The 14,514-nt window shown below is 32.8% G+C and overlaps 2 protein-coding genes across 2 annotated transcripts; one reads left to right on the top strand and one right to left on the bottom strand.

Annotated features, from left to right (window-relative positions):
* Nucleotides 1–4: 4 nt before the first annotated feature.
* On the top strand, nt 5–6,280 carry LOC110029826 (peptide deformylase 1B, chloroplastic; the record flags this gene model as incomplete). The annotated part of the gene is given in 6 exon segments (XM_020732285.1): nt 5–57; nt 184–322; nt 411–603; nt 746–856; nt 4,955–5,017; nt 5,970–6,280. Coding segments are annotated over 6 exon segments (664 nt in total), but the record flags the coding sequence as incomplete, so codon positions are not given.
* An 829-nt stretch (nt 6,281–7,109) lies between these two features.
* Nucleotides 7,110–14,000, bottom strand: LOC110029825 (ubiquitin carboxyl-terminal hydrolase 23-like). Its single transcript, XM_020732284.1, has 9 exons — nt 13,879–14,000; nt 13,544–13,716; nt 13,137–13,463; nt 12,914–13,039; nt 8,936–9,304; nt 8,533–8,733; nt 8,140–8,479; nt 7,715–7,808; nt 7,110–7,509 (listed from the first exon to the last, which is right to left on the bottom strand). The coding sequence occupies exons 1-9, from the start codon at nt 13,964–13,966 to the stop codon at nt 7,377–7,379; spliced, it is 1,851 nt and encodes a 616-aa protein (XP_020587943.1). The 5' UTR covers nt 13,967–14,000; the 3' UTR covers nt 7,110–7,376.
* Nucleotides 14,001–14,514: the final 514 nt, after the last annotated feature.

Here is a 14,514-nt window from a genome sequence, read left to right as displayed (position 1 = left end):
CTCACGCCGGTCAGGCCCGGCGCGGCTTCTCCTTCCAGGAAGACAACTTGGCCTCCCGTAAGCCAAATGAAACCTAGTTCACTCTCTCTATAGTTTCCCCCCTCGTTCCACAGCGAATCAGTCGAGGGATAAGATGCTGATTTGGGTGACCCGCCAAGTTCATTTTTTTGTTCTGTTTACCAGCTGCTGATTCGTATCATGCTGCGCCGCTCAAGATTGTTGAATATCCGGATCCCAGGTTGAGGGCTAAGAACAAGAGGATCGGTACCTTTGACGAGAGTTTGAAGAAGTTAGCCGACGAGATGTTTGATGTAATGTACAAGTGAGTGTTTTTTTTCTTCCGGATATAACCTAACTGCTTAATTCCTTGCAAAGTGGTTGTAGCTTGAAATTTAGAGGTTTTGAGACAGAACTGATGGCATTGGGTTGTCGGCACCCCAAGTTGGGATGAACATTCAGCTTATGGTTTTTAATCCTGTTGGTGAACGTGGTGAAGGAGAAGAGATTGTGCTTGTAAACCCTGTAGTGCACAAGTCCTCTAAAAATACTTTTTCTTACAATGAAGGCTGCTTATCGTTTCCTGGAATCTATGCTGATGTAGTGGTAATTGTTAATCTCTTCGATTTTTTTACACCTGCTGAAGTTTGAATGGAAGTTTCCAAACCATCTTTAATAGTGTCAAATTCTCTCTGTTTTCTTGTCTTCTGGATTGAAGCTAATATTTCTTATGTTCTTTTTCCAACAGAGACCCGCATCTGTCAAGATTGATGCTAGAGATATAAATGGAGCAAGGTTTCGGGTTAATCTTTCTGGTCTTCCGGCTCGGATTTTCCAGCATGAATTTGATCATTTGCAGGTGAAGTCTTTTATTTGGATTCATTGTATTAATTCCTGCTTTGGTTATTTATTTGAGAAGCAATGCACTATTTGAACTATTGGTTTTCACAAGATGAAGTTTAACATACATCATATATGATGATATAATTAAAAGATTGATTGAATTCAGGCATGTCGTGGAACCTACAGGGGGTCTTATATCCTGTTAGTACTTAATTGTGCAGAATGCGAATTCCTAGGATATGCTAAAGTTCTCAAGTCTATAGATTCATTGATTTTCATAAAGGTTAATTGAGCTAGTGGTCTTTGTGTTGGGGGTATAACTTTAAGTAGAAAAGCTTTGCTTTCGTATCATCTGTATTAAATCACCATCGTTTGGAAAAGCCAACAAAGCTTTACTTCATTGATGCAAAACATAAATGGCCATTTAGATCGATCTCACGTTGTGCAGTTTGTCCTAGTTGCAGGTTGTTCCTTACAACATTTTGAGTACAGAGAGAAGCACTTAGAGTGTATATAGATTTATTGGCAAATGTGACATGTGCTTTAGAGATCTCTTGCAAGTTTAAAGTTCAGATGTCATCTAGGCTTGTTGAGATTCAAGGTGCTTGACTTTTTGTGGCATTTGGAGCTTAGATACTTTGATTTGGAGTGGATTCATGATGGAGATCTATAATGTATTGCAACAATATTATGTGGTGCGGAAGATTTGTTAAAATATTGCTACAATATTTGTACTTATCAGCCCCACAAAAATCTTTTCTACAAACCATGAGTTGTTTTGGTTTAATTCAATGCATTTATAATGCAAAGAAAATAGACTACTTTAGCATAGCTGTGTTAAGCTTGTATAAATCTTGGATGGTGCATGGGATTTACTTTACTTCATAAGATTTAAGAAATACGAATGTTTGGCTTTTACCTAATAGACTACTTTAGCATAGCTGTGTTAAGATTTAAGAAATACGAATGTTTGGCTTTTACCTGGGATTAATCTTACGTTTGAAAATGGGTTTAATCACTTGTATATTGAGTCCAACTTCATTCTTTCTTTGATCCATACCCCCTAAATAAAATAAAAAGTAGTCATCAAAGTGTTCTAACCGGAGCAGAATGCTAATCAAGCTGTTTTTTCTTAATTCTATACATAGATCATAAATGTTGTAGTTCTCATACATAGTACTTCTATTGAAAAATTTAAAGTTAAAATATCTAATGAAACTTATGATAGGTTTAAGCATCTTGAATTTATTTATAGAAAAATTTGATATAATTGAATTTATAGCTTTTAGAATTAGGGTAGGTGGTTAATGAGAATATGTGAGCACCATGTGGTAAGATCATATCATGGAGATTTGAAGGTCAAGTTCGATAGAGAGAAAATATACCTGATGTTATGTATGGATCCAACTGTTATGTGATAATAAATACACTAATGTGTATATTGAGTGAGGAAAAAGAATGACTGTTCAGTTTGTTTCGTGATAAAATTAAGAATGATGAATTGAGATTTAAATTTATTAATGATGCAAAGGGGTAGATATTAATGATAAAGCTGGGGAAAAAAATATATAGTTTGAATATAATGAGTAGTGAAAATTTTACTAATAAGATAAGTAGATAAATTTAGTTTAGAATGATTGGAAGAAAATGATTTTTATCAAATGTAATATGGCTAGAAGTTTTGCAAAAAGATCTTCACATAATGAGGTTAATGCTTGTTGCCCTTAAAAGGAATAAATGAAGAATGATGATTCATTTAACTGACTCTTGATATATTTATCCAAATCAAGAATAAAGGAACAAATGTACATCATGCATTCAAAAAGAAATAAATAAGCATGTGTTAATTTAATTCATTAACAAATGTTGTTTCTAATGCTTATGAGAAGAAAGAGCTCTTTATTAAATGGCACGATAAGCAAAGTATGCTTGTCACTATATTACATTTTTCTTCTATCCATAGCAATGAGAAAACTGTAAGTGGAGCTTTTTATTCATTTTTTTTTAATTCCAATTCATATTGATGCATTATCATACTATTATTGGGTAGAACTCAGTGTCGAATTTCCTCCAATTTTTTTGTAATTGAAACTGGTTAGTATATTAGTCTCGACCCTTACATGAGGCCATCAATGGGACTTTAGACATGGGTTATCTCTTCACAATCGAGCATAATTTACTCCATCTCTTGTAGAAAAATTTTCATATATTTGTTTATTTACAGGCAATTACTTGGATTATGCTTGTGCAATTGGATTACAATTGATAATAGTTGCATGGAGCAAAGGGCATTCTGATTGCTATACTCTCATGTTTTAAAAGGTATAAATTGACAAAAGGTTGAAAATACAATAATTAAATCGGTAGATAAAATTAGCATTGAAGGATTCAGAATGAAGTGAGATTTATGATAACTTTGATGGAAATTGTTTTAAATAATTTGAAAAGAATATATTACACCACATGATTAAAGATAAAAAATAGAAATGTCAAGCCCATATGGTTGGGGCTGATGATGATGATGGCATGTGCATAGTGATGAAAGATATTTTTAAAGATTTAAGAAATCCACTAAATTGAGATAGAATATATTTGTAGATTCTATACTCTCATGTTTTAAAAGGTATAAATTGACAAAAGGTTGAAAATACAATAATTAAACTGGTAGATAAAATTAGCATTGAAGGATTCAGAATGAAGTGAGATTTATGATAACTTTGATGGAAATTGTTTTAAATAACTTGAAAAGAATATATTACACCACATGATTAAAGATAAAAAATAGAAATGTCAAGCCCATATGGTTGGGACTGATGATGATGATGACATGTGCATAGTGATGAAAGATATTTTAAAAGATTTAAGAAATCCACTAAATTGAGATAGAATATATTTGTAGATTCATGCCATGTTCTTAAGGCAAATAATTGGGCAAAAAGTATAATTATTTTATGCTGATTAGAATGCCATATATTGCTTATCACAATGTAATATTTTTTCCATTCATTTATTAGGTATTTCTCCTTTGCTGTGAAGAAGTGCATGTATTTAAATGTATGAATCCATATTCCCACGAATGCTTTATGCATATATGTATGTACATATCCGTGTGTGTGCGTGCGCGCGTCTTTGTCACAAAAGAACAATTACAATTTTCTTTACTTTTTTATATCCACCACAATACATCTACTTACTCAAGATATGCTAAAGAAACAAGAATGGTCCATTGACATATAATAACTTGAGAATTTTGTTTTACCCATATATTTCACCAATTAAAACCATCAAATACATAAGATGCAAATTAAAATTAAATTATCTTATAATACTTGGAGCCATCTATTGAGGATTTATTTTATGCATCTAATAGATTATCAAGCAAATTTAGAGGCTTTTTATGATAATTATGCCACTAGTTTTAACGACGTTAAAAAGAATAGAAATTTTTGATCTTCTATTAGAAACTCCTGGCATTGAAATATAGGTGGCATAAGAATGATGATTCTTCTTTTAGGAAGAGTAAGTCCATCTTCTCACATATTTGCACGTCCATACAGACACATGCATTCGCAGAACTTTATTTCAAGATTGATTCCTTGCTCTCTAGTGCTCTCTCCTACTGAACCGATTACAGGAGGCATTTCATTTGAGCGGGATCCTTTCTAGTATATCGTTCTTTAATTATTTATGTTAGATTCCTCAAGGATTGATTGTTTTCCTTTTGGTTGGAATTTATTACTTTCTAATGGTCCTTTCTCTTATTTATTTATTTATTTATTTATTTATTTATTTTTTGAAGGTTTGCTGTATGATTACATGGTATAAACATTCAATTTTACAACATTTGAAGGTTTGCTGTATAATTACATGGTATAAACATTCAATTTTACAACATTTGAACAAAACTATTGATCAGATTGTGTCCCTTGTGCTGATTTAATTTTTATCCCATATAACCATCCCAATATCTACATGTTTTCTTTTTCTTCAGCAATGAAATTCTTGTACATCTAGCAATGCTGGAGCTCATTTCCCCTGCAACTATATTTTTGTGACTGCATGCTTAGCTTGATATCTAATTTCTTAAAAGCTAGTTTTTTTTTTTTTTTAACAGGGAATGCTGTTTTTCGATCGGATGACTGAAGATGTGCTTGATAGCATTCGGTCCGAACTAAAGGTTCGTTTTGTAGCACGAGTAATAATAAGCTACATCACCATTGCTTGTGTGCAGTTTGTATTCAGAGTCTAAACTTTTTATTTTATTTATTATTACCTTCAATTTTTTATTTTAAATTTTTACAGCTTAGTGTTAGCATATGACTAAGAATAATTGTTTCCCCAATCAATCTATGCCAGTTGAAAAATAATGAGATTTTATAAATATGAGAAGTTGAGAACTTTCCCATTGGCACTGAAAATATAATGCTGCAAAGCTGCAATCTAGTTTGTTCAACATTTTACTCATGCAATATTTAGAATTTCTCTAGAAACAAGCTTTGTGCTTATTAGATGGGATTTATATTTCTTATATTATCAACCCACAGAATGGCATCTCAGTTTGGTTGAACTCCAAGGAGTTAAATATCACATTTATTTACGAATAAATATGAATTTCATTTGATAGGTGATGATAAAGTAATTCCAAGTAGGCTGGAATAAGGCTGAGGAGAATGTGTTGATGATGAATGATTTTTCAACAAATAAGGGTGATATAGAATTGATTATAATTCTTTAAATGACACACTTGTCAGCAATGAACAAGTAATTAACCGTTTTATTTAAGCCGGGCAATAACATCTTTGTTTTAAATTAGGACTCATTTGATTACTTGAAGTTAGAAAATTCTTATTGAAAAATGAACTTGTTAGGGTCTGTAATTGCATCAAAATCATCATATTCCTCAACAAATTTTCTGCCCAAGAACAATGAGTCCTTGACATCATCCTAACTGCTTGGTGGACTTTATGAATCTTTACTCTTCATTCATTCCATTTTTTTGCAATTTTTTTTGCACAATTTCTATTCGTATCACCTTTTTAGTCTTATCTGTTTTATCTTGAAGAACTGAACAAGATATCTTACAAATTTATTACCTTTCGTCATCTTCAAACTTAATCATATTATGGCAGGCTTTAGAGAAGAAGTATGAAGATCTGACTGGGCAGCCTAGCCCAGAAAATATTGACAATTACAAACAAAGACAACAATTTGCAGCTGGTTTCTCCAGAACTTGAAATATCTGGAGTTCTACCCGCAATTTATTTATTGTAAAGTGCTTCCCCTTTATAATATATTTACATGTACTTATTACCAACAGTTCTATATGATCTGCTATTTGCATATTTGTAAGTTTAGTAAATTATTTATGTGTTAAACAAGGCTAATTCATTGAAGTTTTGTAATTTGGGCAGAACAAGATGACAAAAATGTCTACTTTTATGCGTTCAATTCATTCTAAGTTTCATAATATGAACATGCAGCTGCTTCAAGTGCGAAGGAACATCTACAATAGTTGAATCAGGGGGGTTGGGGGTGGGTCTCTCCTCCTTAATCATTATAGGAGAATCACTGTGCCAAAAGCATATTTTAGCTGTGAAGCTACTGTTCATTGGCTATTATGGAATAAAATTTTAATGATTTGGAACTTAAAAATAAATTCATAAAAATAAATTTACATCCATATGACCCAATTCCTATATATTTACATATCTAACTCTTTTTTTTATAGCAAACAAATCTCATGTCACATCAAAAATATATCTTTTTAGCCAAATTTCTGAAAAATGAAAACACCTTTTTATGCTTTAGATAAGATGATATATATATATATATATCGTCAGCTATGACTTCTTCCTAAAGCAAACTCTTTGAAGGTCATAAATACTCTTAAGACACGGATTCAAATCTCTCTTTGGTCAATTTGTCTGCTCGTAGTGAGGGCGGTTCTCGAATAAATAGACGTATGAGGGTGACTGGAGGCTCGTATAATCACCTCTTAGTCATTCTTTACATATATATATATACACCAAATTTGAATGAACTAAATGGTCTGAAAACCAAGAAGATAATTTTACTTGTATCCGCACTGTTTGACTAACTAATTAGGCTTAATTATGATCGTAATTTCACATATTAAATCAATTCACGTGGCTCATTTATCATGAGAAAAAATCCAAAAAGTCTATTTGATAAAATTATGAAGTAAATTGAAGAGAATTATTACTAGAGATAAATCATGAGATCATTTTCAGATACTTTAAACTTCGTGCAACTTCATGCTTAATTTATTGAATTTTAATCAACTAATCTAGTTAACAAAAACACTGTTGCCAACGCCATCATCTATATACACCAACTGCAGAAAATCACTGACCACCTCAAAACTCTGCTCATTAAAGTCATAAATTCTCGACTTCCAACACATCTATTCAGCTCATTAAATCATCAAAATTTGACTTACAACTCACATAAGCCCCTAACAAAAATGAAGCTATCAAAAATAATAATAATAAATAATAAAAATCCATTAATCTCCATCAAATTCTCAACGGCTCCTTCATCATCCTCTGCTGTGTTTTAAAATCAGCTGTTTTCTGGAATGGGTTTGGCCCATCATACCATTGCCTTGATTTTATCTTCTTTCTCTTACCCCTGTCGAATTCCTCATCCCTGAACCAAAATTACATTTTTTTTTTCAGTCTAAGTGGACAATTCAATTATATGATTTGGCAATAAAATGAATCAAAACTTATTTAACATCAAAATAACTTGGATTAACAAGCAAACAGCAGATTAACATGGGCTAAATGGATCACATAACTAAATGCTCCCATTAATCTTAAGGGCATAAAACAGAGGCAAATTAACTTATTACCATTCATCCAACATATAACCGATGTTTCTCTTTGGAGGATCTTCCATCTCATTTATTTGAGGTGCTGGCAAGTCCTCCGCATCCCACCTCGCAACTGCGAATGACAAAGTCGATATTTTTAAAAGACGAATATACCAAAAGAAGTAAGGTTTACATACACACCACTAAGTTCTTATGTATTTACAATATCTGACATCAAACTTCATTCTTTGCATGCATGCCCCCCTTAACTATGCATGAAAAAGGTATATTTCCCTTTAAAAAAATTAACATAGTGGTATTTTTTATGCGATTCGAACGCTTTGGGTGGTAATAATGTAAAAAAGATAAATTGGATGGTATGTAATGTAAATGTCCCAAAGAAGAAACACAATGGAATAGACAGTAGAAGAAAAATGCTGCAATTGAAACAGCTAGAAACTCACCAGGGGTTTCTTTCAATCTTTCCTTCAGTAAGCTGACCGGATAGTTTTCTATAATCTTCTCATCTTCAACATTCTCAACCTTCACATTTTGCTGTCCCTCTGCGCACCCTGAGGATCCACTGGATCGCTTTGAAGCTCGAGATTTATCACCATTTATACAGCTTCTATTAATTTCTTCATCATTCATTTGACTGTAATCATCACCAGACTCTACATATTTCCGTCTCTTGGATTTCTTCCCTGAAGTGGAATTCATGGAATCCACATCAGCAGTATCTATTGCTCTCCTCTTTATCTTATTCCTAGAATTCTGATGCTGAACTTTTGTTTTCTTTTTCTTCTTCCGAAGTCTGAGCAACATGAAGAGCAAACATTTGCGCCCAAAATACAAGCTTTCTTCTTCCGAAGTCTGAGCGACATGAAGAGCAAACATTTGCGCCCAAAATACAAGCCGCCTTCTGCTCGCAATCGTATTTTTCGATTCTGCTGCATCGGGCTCAAAGGTCTTCGATCATCAATACCGCTTGATTTTAAATTCGTCTCCATCTTTTGTTGGGCGATATTGTTCAGAGTACTCTTATTTACATCTTCATTCTACAATCAAATCATAAAATACTAAATAAAACATCTCCTAATCAAGTACTAAGGTCTTGTTTCGGATAATTTTTATTTTTTGTTTTTTTTTGTTTGTATTTGTTTAATGATTTTTTTAGCATGCTTTTATTATTTATTTTAACACTCGAAACATCTAAAAATTACTTCGAATGTTTCTAAAAACTCAACAAAACTAAGTTACCTTGGCACCAAAAGGAAGCTTTGACTTTACTGAATCACGTAATTCCGCCTTATTCGTCGGTAGCACCGTATCACGCAATCTATTTGTTGAAACATCACCGTTGACTCCCAAGCAAAAATTTTTATTTGTAGTATGATCATGAACAATAGAATCATGGCTAGCATTGGCTGAGCTGCAAACTGCAGTAATTGATCTTTTCTCCATTACTGGAGCTTCTTTGTTACCGGTAGAACAAATATTAGCGTTTGCAGAAATATTAGCGTTGAGGTTAACCTGAACTGGTGGTTTAATGGGGTAGGTTCTATCCCTGACATAAAATAGCATATATGCTTCTCGCGATAGAACGGTCTTCTCACTGACTTGTGATACCTGCAATGATATATTCAAAACTCTTCCAGCGTAAGTAAGGTTTTCAGTCTTGTTATAATGTTTTTGGAAGATCTAAATAAATACCACTCCATTCTTATGTATTTACATATCTTCAGCGTAAGTAAGGTTTTCAGTCTTGTTCTAATATTTTTCGAAGATCTACATAAATACCACTTCATTCTTATGTATTTACATATCTAGCAACTAAAGTTGAGTTTTTACACACATACCATTCTTATGCATGAAAAAGGAGCATTTCACTTTTTAAAAGTTAAAATGGTGATCTCAATGTAAAAAGTAAATTTTATATGTTAGATATGTAAATATGTAGGAATTGGGTGGTCTCATATATGTTAGATATGTAAATATGTAGGAATTGGGTGGTATGTATGTAAATGCACCTATATTTTATTTACCAGATTTATCAATCTTGAACTTTAGCATGCCAAAAAGGCACATATAGTTCAATAACACAAGCACTCATCACTATTCCTCGAGATGTAGAGATGGTGACTTCCATAAACATTCTCTTTCGAAAACTCCAACTTATAAGTAATTTTATGCATTGGCCACTATTAATCTCTGTCTAACAAGATCATACACTTATATATAATAACAATATCAATTACAACATAATTATGTTCAAGAAATTCAAAATACACAGGTTGTAAAATCAATCTCAGGAGCTTAATGGATTTATTCTTCTACAAAACCATTGAAATTATAAAAATCGAAAGTGATGAAATTGTGACAGTTTGAAGGTCATTTGCTTGATTTCTTAGCATAAGTTGTAAATAATATAGTAATTATTCCATGACTGGCTTAGAGTGATCAACATAGAATGTTCATTTGGACGTTTGAATTCAGAGTTGTTCATGTGTGCTCTCCACTTATAAGTCAATCTTCATTAACCCTTAACTAAACAAGATTGGAGTTGTTATTTCAATGGATCATGTTACAGTCAGATAATTTTCAAACAAGAAATTTGTCATTTTTATGGAACGTGGAACCAGAAAATAAGCCCTTCAACCAAGAAAAAGAGGCTAAAAGGGGTCCAAAAGAAGAAAAACAATCAGGGAGAAGTGCATAAACTCCATTACACTTGATTAAACAAAGAAAACCTATATCCAAATTGTACACCAAACATAACAGAGGTGAGAAACATGGCACTTTATTTAAAAAGGAAAACGAATATCCAAATCGTACGCCAAACATAACAGAGGTGAAAAAAGATAGCAAGAATGGTAAAGTTTGTATTGATTTCATAAATTCAAAACAAGATACCATCAAATGACGAGTCGGACGACTCTATTGGAAATCATTGCATTATGAGCTTCATTTTTACATTTTTAGGATATCACCAAACATAATTGCACCAAAACGATGAAAAAAATTGCTTTTTTCCATGATTATACTAATAATGCCATTTATGTTTATGAGCATTTAGGCAACTCATAGGGACGTTATGGATAGAATCTCCAACTTTAGAAAGAGAGTATAAAAGTATATATGTAGATGTCTCATTGAGATGCGTAAAACCTAGAAGCAATATCACAATAATCCAGAAGAAATGTTTGATACTTCATAAGATATATGATTGACCCATAAAGTCCGTATCTGCTGCAACTTCTGGAAAATTTGAGAGATATCTCATGACACAAAAGAGGATAAAAAATAAATTGAGATGGGGCTAGAGTAATCACCGAAACGAAGTCTCTTGCTATACCCATAAATTGTAAGCATTTGCAGGTCAAACCATGGAGTTCATCACAAAGAAAAGAGAATTGTGCTCATATTAATTTTAACATGCATTGCATTGGGGTTGACGCTTACAAAAGTTCTTGAAGCCATTATGCAATGCTTTACAAAATATTTTAGTAGACCTTATTATTGGTCCCAAATCACGATGAACAAGACTGATTTGATAATGGACATAATGCTTTTAATTTATTTTGGTAACTGTTGGTGAGCCGTAGATTGTGTAAACTTTGTTATTTATTTATTGAAGAAACATTTGAGGATTGAGACTAATGGTCTCGCCCTATAAAAGAGTAAATTTTTGCAAAGGAATGCAATGAAAGTTTTATTTGAATATGATAAAAAATATTTTAGCGAGCCTCATGATTGACACACCAATCTTTTGGTCCATTTTGGAAAAGGATTGTATGAAATAACTTTCCGAACACAAGCCCTATCAACTACACCCATCGCATGTGAACATTCTGACTTCAACAGAATCATATTTCCCCAATATTTAAACCTCAAATTTTCTAGAATTGGTATTTGCATATTTTATACTAAGTGGAAAATAGTGAACTACACTTCAATACAATCCTGAGATAATCTAAGAAAAAAATACGGCTGCGAAAAATATCATAAATTTTTTTTGAGCTTCCCAAAATTTTCAATGTTTTCTTTGATTTTTTGTCCTTGCATTGGCATTGACCCTTCTAGTGGGGAATATTTCATACTTTTTCCATGAATTTTTTCATTTTATTATTTTTTTTCATATGTTTGTGCATTTCAGAATATCATGAACATCATTATGAACTTCTCATTTGAGGACATGCAACGACCTGAAGTCATTCCTAGCCCTGCATGAATGAAATTTGAATAAAAAATGAGTAACAGTTCTTTCAAAGTGGAATACTTAATTTGATGTATTTTTTTATTTTACTTCACCATGTAAATACTTAAGTGGGTTCCATGGAAAAAAAACTGGGCCTATAAATGATAGATATTAGGCATTTGAGATCATGGCTTATAAGGAGATGGCAAGACACCCTGGCTCTCCTCAGTTAGCACTTGGCAAGCCGTCAAAGCCTATGTAAGTTCATTTTCTCCATCACGAGGCCTTTTACACAACCTGTAACATAATTTCAAGTCATTTTCTAGTTTATATTTTACATTTTCAAGTGTCATTGTCATTTATGTCACATTATTTTTGCTCCAATATAATTTTTTTTAAACTCATTAGGATAACTTTCAAATAGATTTTGTATCACCAACGTGAAAAAAGTAATAGAAAATGAGTAGCCTTCCCCATCATGCCAAGAAAATCATTATGGGTAACATTCAAGACATTGCGACCAAAATTGTTATCCTAATGCAATTTATTCTTGACATCATTATTTTGCAGTCAGAAGTTAACAGAAATGCTTGTTTCCCCAGGATTTTGGTTACCATAAATATCATTATAGATCCAATAATTATTCGCCATGAAGATTTTCACTATTAGTGTTTTGTCCTACAATTACAAGACGATCATAATCTCTAAGAAATGAAACTTTCCCGTAACCCATATGATGTCATCCGTAATCAAGATCAAGATGTTAATTACCCTTATTATCAACCTTTTTTAGTAAAAAATTATGTGCAATTAGCTATAGTCCATCAAGATTGTGAAAGTACTAAGAATATATTCGTTACGCAACCCCTAAAATATGAGTTATACTTGTTCCAATATCATTTAGATAAAAATTTTATTGAGACCTTTGATCTTATTAAGATATGAGAGTCATCCATCAAATATTCTATGTTAGCACCATCATATTACGGTTTAGAACTACTAGTAAGAATAGAGAAGGAACAAGAGTGCAACATACTAACATGGTTATCATCAAGAGAGTACCACAAGCCCGCCGAGGTCCGCACGTAGCAGAAATAGTGACCAGAGTGAGTACTCCAACCAGCATGAACCAGAACTCCATAAAGGGTATATTTCAATTCTCCTTCCTGTAAAAAGTAAATTCAAAAACAGAAAGCAAGGATAATTTGGATGCCGCAGTTCTTCAGGACAAGGAGGAGTAAAAATTGATAAAAAACAGCTCACATGAACGCCACTAAAGAAAGGCCTCACGTCCAAGGTAGGCTCAAACTCAATCTTCTTATTAATCTTCTCTCCACGGACACCCGAACCAAATCGTTTGAGATGAATGGTAAGTACATAGGGAGCTTTGTGAATCGTTAGTTGCTTAAAAGCCTGAACTTTTTTATTGCAGCGCTGACATTGATATTGTCTTTCACCGCCATCTAATTGTTCCATAGCGGTGAAATGTGCAAAAGCTTTCTTTAATGAATCAGCCCTTACTATTTCCAGACTCAAATCCAAAAAGGGGTCAAATTTATTGGAACAATAAGAACATTGCTTGCATTTGACCTGCAATAGAAAGTAATGACTGCATATAATTTCAAAATATAAAATCTATAATTAGCTAACAACCCTTATGTTTGAATTACCTGACTCCTGAGTTGACCGCCAAATATCTTGTGGACTAGACTCTTTTCATAAGCACTGGGTGACTCACTTTGGACGCCTGAAGGTAAACAGCACTTATGCATCGATTCAAGCAAGTTAACCATATACTCGTGTGCGTCTTCCTGTCTGGAATTGCGAAAATTGCGAGATATACCTAATCAAATTGTTAAGGCTAACAAGTTGACACCAAGAAAAAATCTAATGCAAAGTTTAATATATCATATAGTCTACAATGTTGGCAGAGAAAACTGGCTTTAATCAAGAAAGTTGGCCTAAAGAAGTTCAAACTTTGTAAGTACAGATATGTTTTGGATACACCGCAAGTTCCTGACGATATGAAAAGGCCTTAATATTTTCCCGGTTGACTGTAAGGCATCCATGACATGATTCTGTAGAGCACACATCGCACAAAATCCAGCAGCACGGCCTTCAATAAATAATTTAAAGTAAGGCAAGTGAGGTGAGCCAGAGATTATTACATATGTAATAACATGCAATTACAAACTTAAGCCTGGCTGATACATTTAGTGCATGAGTAATAAAAAGAAAAAAAAAATTTAGGAAGATTTACATACATGTCACTTAATTTCTATGTATTTGCATATCTAACATCTAAACATCAATTTGTGCAAAATTGGCACCTTACCTATACATGAAAAAGTGTATTTCATATTTTAAAAGTTAAAAAAATGGCATTTTTTATGTGAAATAAAGGATTTGGGTGGTATAAATGTATAAAGTAAAATTTAGGTGTTGGATGTGTAAATACATAAGAATTGTTTGGTATGTATGGATACAACAACAACAACAACAACAACAACAAAGCCTTAATCCCACTACGTGGGGACGGCTACATGAATCCTTTTTCTCCATTGCGTCCTATTTAGTGTCATATTTTCATTGAGACATGAAAATTATGAACATCTTTAATTGAATAAGCCCGAGTCATCCT

This window comes from Phalaenopsis equestris, unplaced genomic scaffold (genome assembly GCF_001263595.1).
Source record: "Phalaenopsis equestris unplaced genomic scaffold, ASM126359v1 Scaffold000606, whole genome shotgun sequence".
NCBI lineage: Eukaryota > Viridiplantae > Streptophyta > Magnoliopsida > Asparagales > Orchidaceae > Phalaenopsis > Phalaenopsis equestris.
Note: the sequence above shows the minus strand (reverse complement) of the source record. Positions and strands in the feature narration are given on the sequence as shown.